Source organism: Tursiops truncatus, chromosome 11 (genome assembly GCF_011762595.2).
Source record: "Tursiops truncatus isolate mTurTru1 chromosome 11, mTurTru1.mat.Y, whole genome shotgun sequence".
Classification (NCBI taxonomy): domain Eukaryota; kingdom Metazoa; phylum Chordata; class Mammalia; order Artiodactyla; family Delphinidae; genus Tursiops; species Tursiops truncatus.
Window position 1 is genome coordinate 101,331,633 of NC_047044.1, and position 12,957 is coordinate 101,344,589.

Genomic DNA, 12,957 nt, shown 5'->3' on the forward strand with positions numbered 1-12,957 from the left:
TCTCTCCTCTGGCCCGCACGCCCCTAATGCCCGCAGGGGTGCTCCGTCCCACTCCTGCCCGGTGCGCAAGCACACACACGTGCACTCACATGATGCGCACACACACGAGTACACGCACGCGTGTACACACACTCTCCTCCCGAAGTGACCAGTCGGAAGCCCCTGCGCCGGCCCCGAAGGGAAGAGCCGGGCTCAGGAGTAACGCCGTCCCGGCCCCCTCTCCCCCAGGTCTTGATCTCAGAAGGACTGGGGCAGTTTGCTCAGGATCCCAGGTTCCTCAAGGCCACCACCCAGGAGCTGGCCGACGCCTGCGACATGACCATCGAGGAGATGGAGAGCGCGGCCGACAACATCCTCAGCAGGGGCGCCCGGCAGAGCCCCAACGGTACCCTGCTCCCGTGTGCACACTGCAGGGACCCGGGGCCAGACCAAGAGGGGGGCGCGGAGGACGCGGCCTGGGCGCCCAGCCCCGAGCCCCGCCAGGGCGGAGAGGAGCCCCGGGACAGCAGGGCCTTCGCCAGCAGCCTGTAGCAGCCGGGCCGGAGATGCCGGGTTTTTATTTGTCTCCATGTTCCTAATGGGTCCGTTTCAGAAGTGCCTCACTGTTCTCGTGACCTGGAGTTAACCGGAACAGCGTCTTCATTCATTTCGTAGGGACAAGACCGAGTCGGCGGCCAGGAGAGAAGCAGCCGCGGTCCGTGTCCGGCGGGGAGCGGTGGGGGGAGGGCGCGGGCACCAGGGAGGGCCCCCCACCCCCCGCGGCCGCCTCGGCTCCCTCAGCCCTCACCCAAAGGACCCTACGCCAAACGGGTGTCTTTCAACTCTGCTTGTCAAGAACTCGTTTGCACATATTCTGTACGCGCCTCACTGTCCCCATAGAGCCAGGGCCCTGTGCCTTCACGGCAGGAAGGAGGCCCCGGCCAGGCCCTGGGGAGGGGAGGGCGCTGCAGCTCCAGGCTGGCCACGCCCCCTGCGCCACCCGCGTCTGGACCCCCTTCCCACCCGGCCACGGTCACAGCCACGCCGCACCGTCGGCGGCGCCGGGGGAGCGCGCACGCCCGCCGGGACAGGACCGGTGGTGCTGAGCGTCTGTCCAGCGCTCTTTTGTTTGGGGATTTGACATTTTTCTTCACAGCATGTTGCAGTTTTCATTTGGGGGGTTTTGTTTTTTTATACTTTTGTTTTCCCAGGGGGAGGGAGGGAGAAGAGTGTTTACAAAGTTTTGCAGCCACCCACCTTACCGTTTTCACTTTTGCAAATGTAAATCGGGTTCAGTTTTGTTGTATTATTTAACGGTCGTGGTTTCCTTTTCTACGGAGGACTCAACAGAGCCGCCGTGGGAGAGTTTTACCGGCCGTGGTGTACGCCCGATAGTTCGTTATCATTTCCTTAGGTAGTGACAAGATTTCTTCGGTTTGGTTTCATAACTGAAAGGTGGTCAGCAATGCACTTGGTAGGGTCTTGCACAAATGTGTGCAGTAGCACGTGCCCGAGAGAGGAAGCAGCACGGGTCTCTGCGAGTGTGTGTGCCGTGTGTACGGTGGGGTGTGTGTGTGCGGGCGCGGGCTGAGTCTGCAGCCACGCCACGCCCGGGCCGCCAGTCCGCCCGCAGTTCCCCTTGGGGCGTAAGGGTGGGGAGCTGTCAATCTGGGGCCGTTTGAAAGCAAAAGCAAACCACTGTCTCTGCTTCTGAAACGGGAATCAGTAACTGCATTTTCTGTCCCACAAGATATGCAAAAACAATGCAATAATATTCATTTTAAAAACACAGTTGTGAGTTGTGTTGGCATTAAAACCGTGTTTGAAAAACCACACAGAAATTTACGGGGGAAACACAGAAGGCGTTTTGCTTCGATTTGTTCCGTCGAACGTTTCACTGCATTGAGGGTGTTTCTGCTGAAGAGACCGTTATACTTGAATTCAGGTCAGTCTCAGTATTTTACAAATATTTTTTTAAAACTGAATTGCAGTTGTGCCAGGCGAATATAATGAATTAAGTTTGTTTTTGGATTCACTTCTTGTATATTTGCTGCATGTAAGTAAATCATTTTGTATTTGGAGTGTGACAAGCTTCACCTTTGAGCTCTTAAGTGCTTTTCTACGTGTGGCTGGGGAAAAGGGGGACAGCTTTTCTTGTCATTTGTGTGACAAGTGCCGGCACTACCCGTGTGGGTCCCGATGCAAGCTTGGGCACACTGTTTTGCATATCTTGTGTTCTCTTCCATTTCCCTCAGTTTTCCCCAGACGGGGTAATAGGTGCATCTGTGTCTTGCTTTGAGAGATCAGGACCCGTCTTTTTCCCGCGTCCCTCTGTCTGCTCTGCCCTGGTTTTCAGAGTTGGAATTTCTCCGGGGAGAGCCCTGCACTGTGAGGGGCCGCGAGGCACCCTAAGCCGCCTCTTTCGTCACCGGGTCCCCCCTGGGAAAGGTGGCTGACCTTACCCTTCACCACCCCCCGCCCTGGCACGAGCGTTCCTTAGGGAAGTGCCCACTGACCGGGAGGGGGGAGGGGACGGGGTCTTCAGCCGACAGCAGGGGCCAGGCAGCAGGTGCATCCCGTCCGTCCAAAGCCAAGTCCGTCCTGCTCGCTTCTCCATCTTTCACTCATTCTGGAACAGGATGTCCTCCAGCCCACCCCTCGCAGTACGGCAGCCACAGAGGGACAAGGACCGGGGGCGGGTGGTGCGTGGGGAACTCGTGGTGAGGGCAGGGCCGGAGGCATTGTGGGGGCGTCTCTCTGCCCCTGCACCCACCTGGACATCACCCGGGTGCTACATCCTTCAAACAGGTTCCAACAGTGACTGATTTGGGGGAAGCAGGACCCAGCTGTCCATCCAGACCTTCCCCGTTGAGTCTCTTCCAGCCCCGGGCTCGCTCAGCCCTTCTTGGCGCTGACTTACATGAGCAACTTAGAAGTCAAAGCCGGGCAGCGCCCGCTGCTCCGTGAAGATGAGCCTTCCTGTGGTGGACGGATGCGCACACCCCCAGGTGAACACGTACAAGGGCTGCTCCCTATTCCTCCAAGCCCAGCCCTTCCAGTCTCTGGGCTCCTTCTCGGTGCCATTGAGGTCTTGTAGGAGTTACATTCAGGTCCCTTGTCCCGTTTCCCTGAATGTCTGCCGCGGCTGCTAGGGTCTTAGTTCTGATGGAGAGCGGAGCCCTTTGGGGTTGATCCCCAGCTCTTGCTGTGCGTTTGGCCCCTGGATAGAGCCGTGGACTCTTAGCTGACCTCACACACGCCGGCACACACTCGGCCTTCTTGTGCTGTCTTCTGTTTTCCTTCTGGGCTTTTCGTCTGTGTCACCGAATCTCAGCAACCGGCTTGTGCTGGGCTTATGACAGCTACTCCCAGGGCTCCGCCAAGCACATCCCCCCCATCACCGCGCGCACCGCAGGCGTGCTTCTCCTTTGCCGTCAGCTCTGTCTCTGTCGGGAAGACCCATGCAGGGGCGGGGGGTCTTCCCGGGCCAGAGCCCAGGACCAGCGAGGGTGGGACGGACACGCGGCACCCATCCTCCCAAGCCTCATCTGTGGCGTGGTCTCCGCCTCTGCACCCAGAACAGAATCTTCCCACGACCCTGGAAAGCAGAGCTGTTGTGTCTTCTGAAGCCCTTGAGCGGCAGGAGAAAAGCCATGATGGCCAAGGACCTGAAGGACTTGAGGAGTTTAGGCTCAGGGTTTGGTGGAGCTGGTCTGTGTTTGTCCCCTGAGGGGCCAGCCTCTTGTTTCCATCTTAATCTTACAGTTACTCACGTGCTTGACTTGATCCCCAGCTGTTTCCTTTCCACCCCCCTCCTAGAAGGTTCTATTGGGTCTTGGGCTAAGATGCAGGCATTTTCCCCCAGATTTTGGCTTGATCCGTGAATTTTTCTCTGCTTTGCTTCAGAAGCTCTTCATCCAGTCTCTTCCCTCATCTTCTCAGTCTGACTGGGACCCAAGGCTCTGCCTTACCCGTCTTTATCCTCCTCCACGCCGTGGCTTCCGAGCTGCGGGGCCTCGTCCTGAGCTGCCCGTCACTTCCTGCCGGCCGTCCTCCCGCCACACCGTCTCCCCGTCAGTTAGCTGAGGCACCCTCCAAGGCCAATGTAATGTCTTTCTGAGGAAGAAGAGCCCCTGAAAGGGAGGAGCTTGGAGGTCATCGAGGGGGTGAGGGCTGCTTTCCAGGGGCCAGCTGAGAGTATGTGTCCCCCACCCCATAGGCCAAGCAACAGAGCGGAACTTAGAGCAGCACAGGGAGGAGGCCGCGTGGTTGAGGCCTGCAGCCTCGTCAGACCATCGTCACAGGCATTGCTAGGCACGGGGGTGGCAGCTCCGCCCCCAGCGAGACCTGGAAGGACGGCGTGTCGCTGTCCAAGAGGCCAAGGGCCAGGCGACCTGGTGTCGACCCTCTAAGCCTCTGGTCAGTTGAACCAGAGCCCAGGCCAGGTCTGTTTTCTTCAAGACCAGGCTCTGGTCTGTGGAAAGTGCCAGCACTGAACCGAAGGGAAACTGGGGCAAAAGGGGGCATGTTTTGACCCCCTGTGTCTGCTCCCATTTTGTGGAAGGAAGTGTCCGGTGTGACTGCCCGCCGTGGCCGGGACAGCGGAGAGGCAGAGGCCTCAAGATCGACCGTAGAAGAAGAGAAAAATAAAAGTGCTCTGGTGCTGTTTTCCCAGCCAAGCCGTTGTCTCTGGCCGGTAGGGGTGTCTGCCACCCTGTCCCCCTCTCTGCGGACACTCCTCCCGCGTGTGGGCCACGGGCTCCAGTGGGACGACAGGCGGGCTGGGGGGATACCCCGAGGTCACCACGGGAAGCCAGCGCCCAGCTCTCCTGGCAGCTGCGCCCGCATCGGGGTGGGCCTCCCTCCCTTTCCCCAGCCCCCCGTTTTCCCTCTTCCCCCGGTTCAGTGAGAGCGGGCCTGTGAGCAGATTCTAACATAGTTTCTTTGTGAAGCCATTTCTGGTCTTAACTTTATTTATTTATTTATTTTTGTTTCCAACGAGACCCTGCTTTGTGAGGCCAGGCAGCAAACCATCAGGTAAATGCGTTTCTGCCAGGGTTCCGCATCACTGGGGAGAGACCCGCACCCCACACGCGCGCACGCCGACACGTGCTCATGCACACGCGCACACGCACGCGCCCTGACGGGGCAGGCGCTGGCCCCCGGGCTGGGACCAAGACGCCTGGCTCTGTCCTCCTCTCAGAAGGCTGCGTGCTGACTGGAGAGAGAAGCAGCGGTGCTCCCCCGGGTGGAAATGTGCCGTCCGGACTGAATTCTATGAACTAAATATCATTTCTCTTCATGGAGAAAATACCACCACTCTTAAAGTCAAGGTTTTTTCTTGCCATGATTTTAGGAGGCTTGGTCCACAGCAGGCGGGTGGCGAAGGCCCTGAGGCTCCCTGGGGTCTTAGAACAGCCTCCCTGTGGGCTCTCTGAAGGGGAACTGGCGATGCAGTGGAATATGTGGAATGTACCGTTAGGCTGAGCTGGGCAAATCGCTGAGCCCGGAGAGCAGTCGGAGGTGGGACCCTCCGTGGACATCCCCTCTCTCCCCTAGTCAGGGACGCCCCGATGGGGACCAGAGGGCGGAACAAGGGTTTGGCTGTCATGTCAGCCGAGCCCACAGCCTCCTGCGGGTTGGGGCTGCCGTGCTGCAGGTGCCTCCCCTTTTGTGGGGCCTCCAGGCACCAGGTTTCAGAATAAGTAGTGTGACTTGGATGCGGCTCCTGGAAAGGTAGTGTGACACTCAGTCCACGTGAATCAGACATTTACAACAATTCACCACCTGGGAGGACTCGTGAGTGAGAACACGTTTCGCCGAGCTCACATCTGAGCCGCTCTGGGGTCAGAGGCTGCCTGTTTCAGGGGAGGGCCATGTCTGTAGGAGACACGGAGGGGGGCACCGTGCTTCCTAGTCACGGTGCGGCCCGGAGGCTCCCGCTCCGCCACCCTTGGTGCCCCTGGGTTTGTGGGTCGGCACGAGGGAGAAGGGGGCCCGGCCTCGGTCGCCACCCGCTGCGCTGGCTCCTGAGGGCGTGGCCTGCGGGGCCGCAAAGTCCAGAGCAGGGGGCAGGGGAGGCCCTGTCCCTAGACGGGTCACTGGGTTCCAAGCCCCCCTCCCCCTAGATGTCCCACCGTGGAGACACCATGCTGAGGCTTGAAAGGGGAGAACAGAACTTGGGACTCAAGGGTAGACGGTTTTTAAAGAAACAGCCCAGCACCAAGGTCTCCTTCAGAAGGCGGCCCTGGGGACCCCGACGCCGAGGCCCCGTGCTGCCTGCAGGTCAAGGGCATCCCACCCACCCTCGGAGTCGGGCCTCGACCTCCCTGCCTGCCCCCCTCCACTGTTCTCCCAGAGCCTTGAGGGAATAAGGTCTGGCTCTGGAGGCTGGGATGTCCAAGGCACAAGCAGGTCTGGACTAGTCTGTGATGTAGCAGCAAGAACCACCGTGGAAAACACACGTCCACTAAGAATCAGGGTGACGGGCCCCCCGTTGGTTGGTGAAGCTCCGGAGTGTCTATCGCTGTCACAATTTCCCTGTTTTATTTTGACGCCCCTGAGCTACCAAGACAAGGTCCTCCGTGCGGGAGGTACGGACGCAGCCCCTCCACCCGCCTCGCCTCTCGTCCCGGCTCGGACCCCCTTCATCCTCCGACCCACCGAACCATGCTCGTTCTCAGAGGTCGGGGCCCCCACCGCCATCGCCCCTGCACCCATCCCTTCCCCACCCCCTGCGTCCCGTACACCTCCCTCCGGGCCCTGCGGCTTCACAGCCTCATGTTGTAAATACTGTTGTACAGTTTGTAATCATCAAATCACCCCAAGTCAGCGGCCTCGCCTGGGTCCCTTCTCACCTTGAGAAAGACCAGGGAATCGAGAAGAGCTTCAGGGCCATCTCTGTGTGAGACGCTATGTATATTCCTGTAAGATTGCATTTTTATCTAAGGAATGATGTTATTTAAAAAACAAACCAAAAAAAAACAAAAAACAAGAATTGCAAATAAATTTCTTAACAATGTCTACGTTGGTTCGGTCGGGTCACCCCTCTCGCCTTCTCGTCCCGTTTCCTAGACTCACAGAAACGCCTTTAACTCTCAGACGACGCTCTCGTCCTCCAAAGGGGAGGACGGCCGGGGGAACGCGGGGAACCTGACCCCGGGGAATCAGACCCGGGGGATGGTCTCTGACCTCATTTCAGCAACTCGTCTCATCACCCAGGTCTTCCTTCCAGTGAAAAGGTTAACAGAAAAATGGTCAAAGGTTGACCTTCCAGTGAAAAGGTTAACAGAAGAATGGTCAAAGGTTGACAAGGGACAATAGGATAAATTAAATGGTTGATCTGCAGAAGACAAGAGCTGCCCCCACCCCAAAATCGGGAAAGGCACAAAATTGGTTTTGAATGAAGGAGAGGGAGGGGGGAAGGAAGGGGAGAGAAGTCGGGGGATGAGAGCATGTATGTGAAAGTACTTTGGGGACTTTCCTGGCGGCCCAGTGGTTAGAACCCCGCGCTTTCACTGCCGAGGCACAGGTTCAGTCCGAGGTCAGGGAACTAAGACCCCGCAAGCCTCATGGCATGGCCAAAATATTAAAAAATAATAATAATAATACTTTGAAGGCTATAGATAGGCAAGTTGTTTTCTTTTTTCTTTTTTTGATTATTAAACAGACTCAGACAAACCTTTCAGAATAATTCCCTGGGTAAAAATAACTTGTCCCAGAAATAACGTCTTAGTTGGATGCAGTTACGAGATCGTCCCTGTGGACGATTGAGTCCATTCCGGCAATTACGAGTCATTGCCGCCCTCCCTCCTCCTCTGCTGGAGCGCCCTCGGCCCCAACCCTGGACCCTGGGCTCTGGAGTCCAGGCTCGAAGGAGAGGAGCACGCGTGGAGGCTGCTTGTCCAGCTTCCAGAGCAGGAGCTGGGACCTCGGGTCACAGTCAGCTGTGAGGTATCACTAGGTAGCAGCAATGACTGCAGTGCCAAAGTTTGAGAATGTTGCTTTCGATCATCCGGAACAGACTGGAGACTTGCCCTGTGATGAACCTGCTCTGCTTGCGTTTTGAATGCTTCCTCAAGCGGGACGGAAGGAGCCAGGCTTCGCCCTGGGAGTGGTCACCACGCGAGCAGCCCTCACGCATGGGCGGCCTCCCTGCTACTCTGCTCTCTGGGTCAGCGTGTAGCCCGGCCAACCCCTCCCCATCCTCAGGTCTGCTTCTGCCCGCTTCCTCCTTTCTCCCCACGAGGGGGTGTGATTGTTGGTCTGACTGCCCAGAGAAGTCGATATGCATTGGGCCCATTACAAGGGGGCAGGATGGCCGTGTGGTGGAAAGTCAGTGGACACACCTGACACTCTCTCCTGTGCTTGCTTTTTCCCGCCTTCTTTCTATGTATCCCCGTCTTGCTCCCTGTCCGCACGCGGTTTGCCAGGTAGGTGGGCTCAGCAAGCTCTCAAGCCCCTGCTCTCAGAGGCCCATCTGGACCCATCGGCCCAACGGTCAGGCTGCAGGAAATGGGTCTGGAAGACCCTCAGCTGCCCGTGAGCCGAGTGAGGGGCTCAGCCCAGCCTTGACGGAGCCCTACCGTGAACATCATCAGACACCTGTCCAGCTAATAACAAAAGGCACCTACGCTTTTCATGGGCTGCAGCTCCTTGTACATAATTTCCTTTCTAACGCAGTCATCAGGTGAAAAAATTCCCTTGGAGCTGCGGCTCCATTTGGAAGCACTGAACGCAGCCAGCACCGGCCAGGGTGCTGCTGGGACGGTCCCCACTTCTGGGATGGTGTGCAGGCCCCTTCCCTGAGCAGAGGTGCCCTCTGTCCTTTGGAAGTCCCATGGGCTAGGAGCTCACGCAGACGCTGAGTGGCCCGGGGGGGACCGAGCCAGCTGTCAGCCCCAGGGCCACACTTTGCCCCCTGCTTTATGACCCTGGGCTGGACCCTGTGGCATTTCTCCTTTGCTGGATGCCTTGAGGTTGGGTTTGTCAGGAGGCAGGACAGATGTCCTGGAAGGGCCCAGGAGGCCATGGGGAAAGACGGGAATTCCTCCCAATGGGCTGCTTCTTAGTGCAGCAGCCAGTGCTGGGGGTATGGGGCCAGCAGCGGCCACCTTGGGGGCCCTGTGAGCCGGCTCCCTGCCCGCTCTGGCCGGCCTCTCCGTCCCCCGCAGATGGCTCGCCCTTGTGCAGCCGCACCGTCCTCCACATCCAGGCTCCCTCGGCCCTCGCGGCAGAAGCTGCCCTCCGGTACTTCCATAAACCTAGAGTCCTCTCTCAACCCCTGTAGGTAGTTAACCACCTCTGACTCATTAACCAGTCTTTGTGTTAGCCTCTCCCTGTTCAAATGACTGGAGTGACTTCTGCCCCTGACTGAACATACCAGTAACACCCGCGGGGCCCTTGCGCGTCCCTCTGCCTGGAATAGTCGTCACCTGGATGAGTAAGTACTCAGAGGTGGTTATGCACTGACCACTCGGCATCCGGTCCTTCCTGTGGTTAAGCTGACGCCCTGAGCAGCCTCCATCTTTTCTCTGAAACAAGAGGCACAGACCTGACCGCTGGGCGCCATCGCCTGCAACCAGATGAGCCCAGGACAGTGGGGGTGAGGGGCCTGCTTGTGATACACGCCAGACCTTGACTCCAATGCTGTGAACCTGACTGAGAGCCGTGTCACCACTGCCTACAAGGCCCAGAAACAGGCCCAGATTCTCTGAGACCACGTGCTTATACCCCCATGGTCCAAAAACGTACTTCTTGAGTCCCTAGTATGTACCTGACACTGTTCTGGGCGCTGGGCAGAGAGCAGCTTGGCTCTGGTTCTGCCCTACGATGCCCCACCCGTCCCAGGAGTAACCCTTCTTCTAACAACACCGAGAATGCACTGGGTGAGGCCTCACCCACAGGCTAGCGTCTCCCCACAGCCCACTGAGGTTCTAAGGGGGGCTGCACAGGCCCTGCACACAGTCTGTACAAAGACGCCCGCCTGGGGTGGGAGTCAAGGTGCATCTGGAGGCTTTGTGCCTGGGGGCGGGGGTCGGGTGGGGTGTGAGCCCAGCAAGGTCACGTATCTGTGAGGGTATGTGCGACGGAAGGTGCTGGGCCCAGCGCAGGGCCAGTGGGTCATTCAGGACGCTGAGCTGGCCTCTGCAGGGGCTCCCTTATCCAGGGAGAAGGGGCAGAAGCAGCAGTGGCCTCGGTCCCTGGCACAAGCCGCTTAGGCTGGGGCTGGGCCAGCTGCTGGGGAGAGCAAAGGAGAATTGCCTCCTGGGACGGCAGAGAAGCACGCCTGCGCAGACGCACTGAAGCTGAGACCACCCGGCTTCCGCTGGCTCCTGTACCGGGTGGGCCCTGCTGTCAGTGTGCTCGTTTTCTATGCTGGGCAACAGATTTCCACAAACTTAACAGCTTACAACAACACACTTGTATTATCCCACAGTTTCTGTGGGTCAGGAGCCCAGGCCGAGTCCTCTGCCATCCACGGCACACTGGGCTGTGCTCCCATCTGGGGGCTTCACGGGAAGAAGCCCCTTCCAAGTTCATTTAAGTCGTGAGCAGGATTCGATTCCTTTGCGGTTGTAGGACTAATGCCGAAAGCTCATCTTCTCCGCGCGAGTGCCACATCGAATCTCAGAGACAGAGTTTTGGGTGAAGCAGAAAAGAGCAGCTTTATTGCTTTGCCGGGCAAAGGGGGACACGGTGGGCTCCTGCCTCGAAAACTGTGTCCCAGCCCCAGAGGACTTGATGAGGGGTTTTATAACAATGGTTCCCGGCTGGGCTGCTGGCAGATGAGGGGGTGCGCAGGGTCTCAGGCGGTCGGTCTTCTAATCCTGACGAGCTGCTCTGGTCCCGTTAGTCTCGCCTCAGGCTGCTCCTTCCTTGATGAGCAACTGTTCGAATCCGCCCTTTGGAACCCGGGGAAGGTCATGGAGGCTAGAACCTTGCCTATAAGAGATGGGGGACCGTAGGGCCTCTCTCAGTTTCAGGACTGAGGTCCCCGTTTTGCTGCTGGCCATCAGCTGGGGGCCCCTCTCACCTCGAAGAGGACGCCTGCACTTCCTTGCCGTGCTCCTCCCCCCAAGGTCCCTCCCTTCAAAGCCAGTAAGGGGGAGTCTTCTATCTCATAGGCGTGACATCTGGTGGATTAAAAGCAACTCACGGTTCCTGACTGAGCTCAAAAGGGAGGGATTAGGGCTTCCCTGGTGGCGCAGTGGTTGAGAGTCCTCCTGCCGATGCAGGGGACACGGGTTCGTGCCCCGGTCTGGGAAGATCCCACATGCCGCGGAGCAGCTGGGCCCGTGAGCCACGGCCGCTGAGCCTGCGCGTCCGGAGCCTGTGCTCCACAACGGGAGAGGCCACAGCAGTGAGAGGCCCGCGTACCGCCAAAAAAAAAAAAAAAAAAAAAAAAAGAATCTGATGAAGATTATGAACTCTTTATCCAGGGAAAAGCACATTCACCAATAAACATTTGGCAAATCATTTCCAAGAGTTTACCAACTTCCTACAGTCTATCCACAGGCTTCAGCTTAACGATCCCTGGGGCTAAATGCCTTTTTTTTTCCAGTGGCTCTCTCTCGTTCTAAGTCTTCTTAGAAATGGAAACAGGAAAGTAGCAATTTCCATCCTTGCTAAAACATACCCCCAAGAATGGTGCTGCCACCCCTCACCACATGTGCTGATGGCCAGGATTCTGGAAAACCCCTGTGCTCCGAAGATAAGCGATTTAGGCAAGAAGCCCCGTACAGCTGTTCATTTGCCTCCCGGAAGTGAAAGCTAATCACCTGTAGAATCTGACGGACCCCTCCCCTCAGGTGATCTCTCTCCATCTTTCAATCTGTCCCATGAAATGTTTAGCAATTGGGAAATTCAGCTTTTGCTCAATTTAGTTGGGGCTGTTGTGTTGAATTTAAATAGACACGTTGTAAATAAAATCATTTTGAAATCTTTTTCTATCAGAACAACAATTAAATTGAGTAAAGTAGGAATTCTATTAAAACATCATTGTAAAATCTTTCAAAAGTATAACTTTTTTCTAGCTCTATCACTGAAACTGATCCACAGGAAAATCACCAATTCAGACTCATGGAACAATTTGGTAATGCTGACCTTAACAATAAAACTGTTATTTTTCCTGCTAAAATGGGTTTATTCAGGAATAGCAAAGGAATTGTAATTTGGAAGAAGCAAGCTATAGCAAAAGCCATAGGCAAATGCAATGAAGGAGAGGAATGAAACATTTATAAAGAAAAAGGAGGAAGTTGGGACGGGTTGTTTTGAACAAAAGCCTTTTGAAGAAAAGTGAGAGTCCAAGGTGATGATGCGTCGGTGCTCGCTGGCTGAGTTGCCGGGTGATTTCTTATAGGGGATGCAATGCATGTCTTTTCCTGTTGGGGGCTGTGACTGATGATTTTTTCCCATAATTGACCTCAAGTGGTACCTGCGTGAGAGCTCTCCCTTCTGTCCTCCCAACTCTATTTTAGTGAGGTTTCCCTTTACTTATTTTCACAATATGCAGCCCTAGGACCCTGGATGGGGTCTCTAATACACCACTAAAAGAACCAAAGCTTGGTGAAAAGTAGCTAATTCCGTACCTTGTTGCCTGAAATACCTTATTCCTGGAAAGCAAGATGCTTTCAGACCACCTGGTGGCACTGAGAACACAAGAACAAGCTCAAAGGATCGTCAGCTGGCCGAGATGTTACGATTTGAACACTGAAGAGGAAACAATCATTATATTTCATTGGAACAAATCTGAGAAAACTCATGAGCCTGTGATGGTATTCCAGAAGGGGGAAACATCAAATGTACTAGAAGGAAACTTCAAGTCATGAAACAGATGATTATGTAGGATATATTCATGATGATCATGTTACTGATATTAATTGTATTGAAATGTAGTCGACAATATCGTAACAACTTTGCGGTGATGGACGGTAACTGCTCTTACCGTTGTGACCATAATGTATAAAAATGGAGACT

The 12,957-nt window shown here is 56.1% G+C and overlaps 1 protein-coding gene across 10 annotated transcripts in view; it reads left to right on the forward strand.

Annotated features, from left to right (window-relative positions):
• CACNA1C (calcium voltage-gated channel subunit alpha1 C) overlaps window positions 1-7,002 on the forward strand; it is a 485,400-nt gene extending 478,398 nt beyond the window's left edge. For all 10 annotated transcript variants that reach the window (XM_073789178.1, XM_073789179.1, XM_073789180.1 and 7 more), the window contains one exon: window positions 229-7,002. In XM_073789178.1, coding sequence (XP_073645279.1) covers window positions 229-531 — 303 coding nt within the window. In that variant the 3' untranslated portion in view covers window positions 532-7,002. The remainder of the gene's footprint in view (window positions 1-228) is intronic.
• Window positions 7,003-12,957: the final 5,955 nt, after the last annotated feature.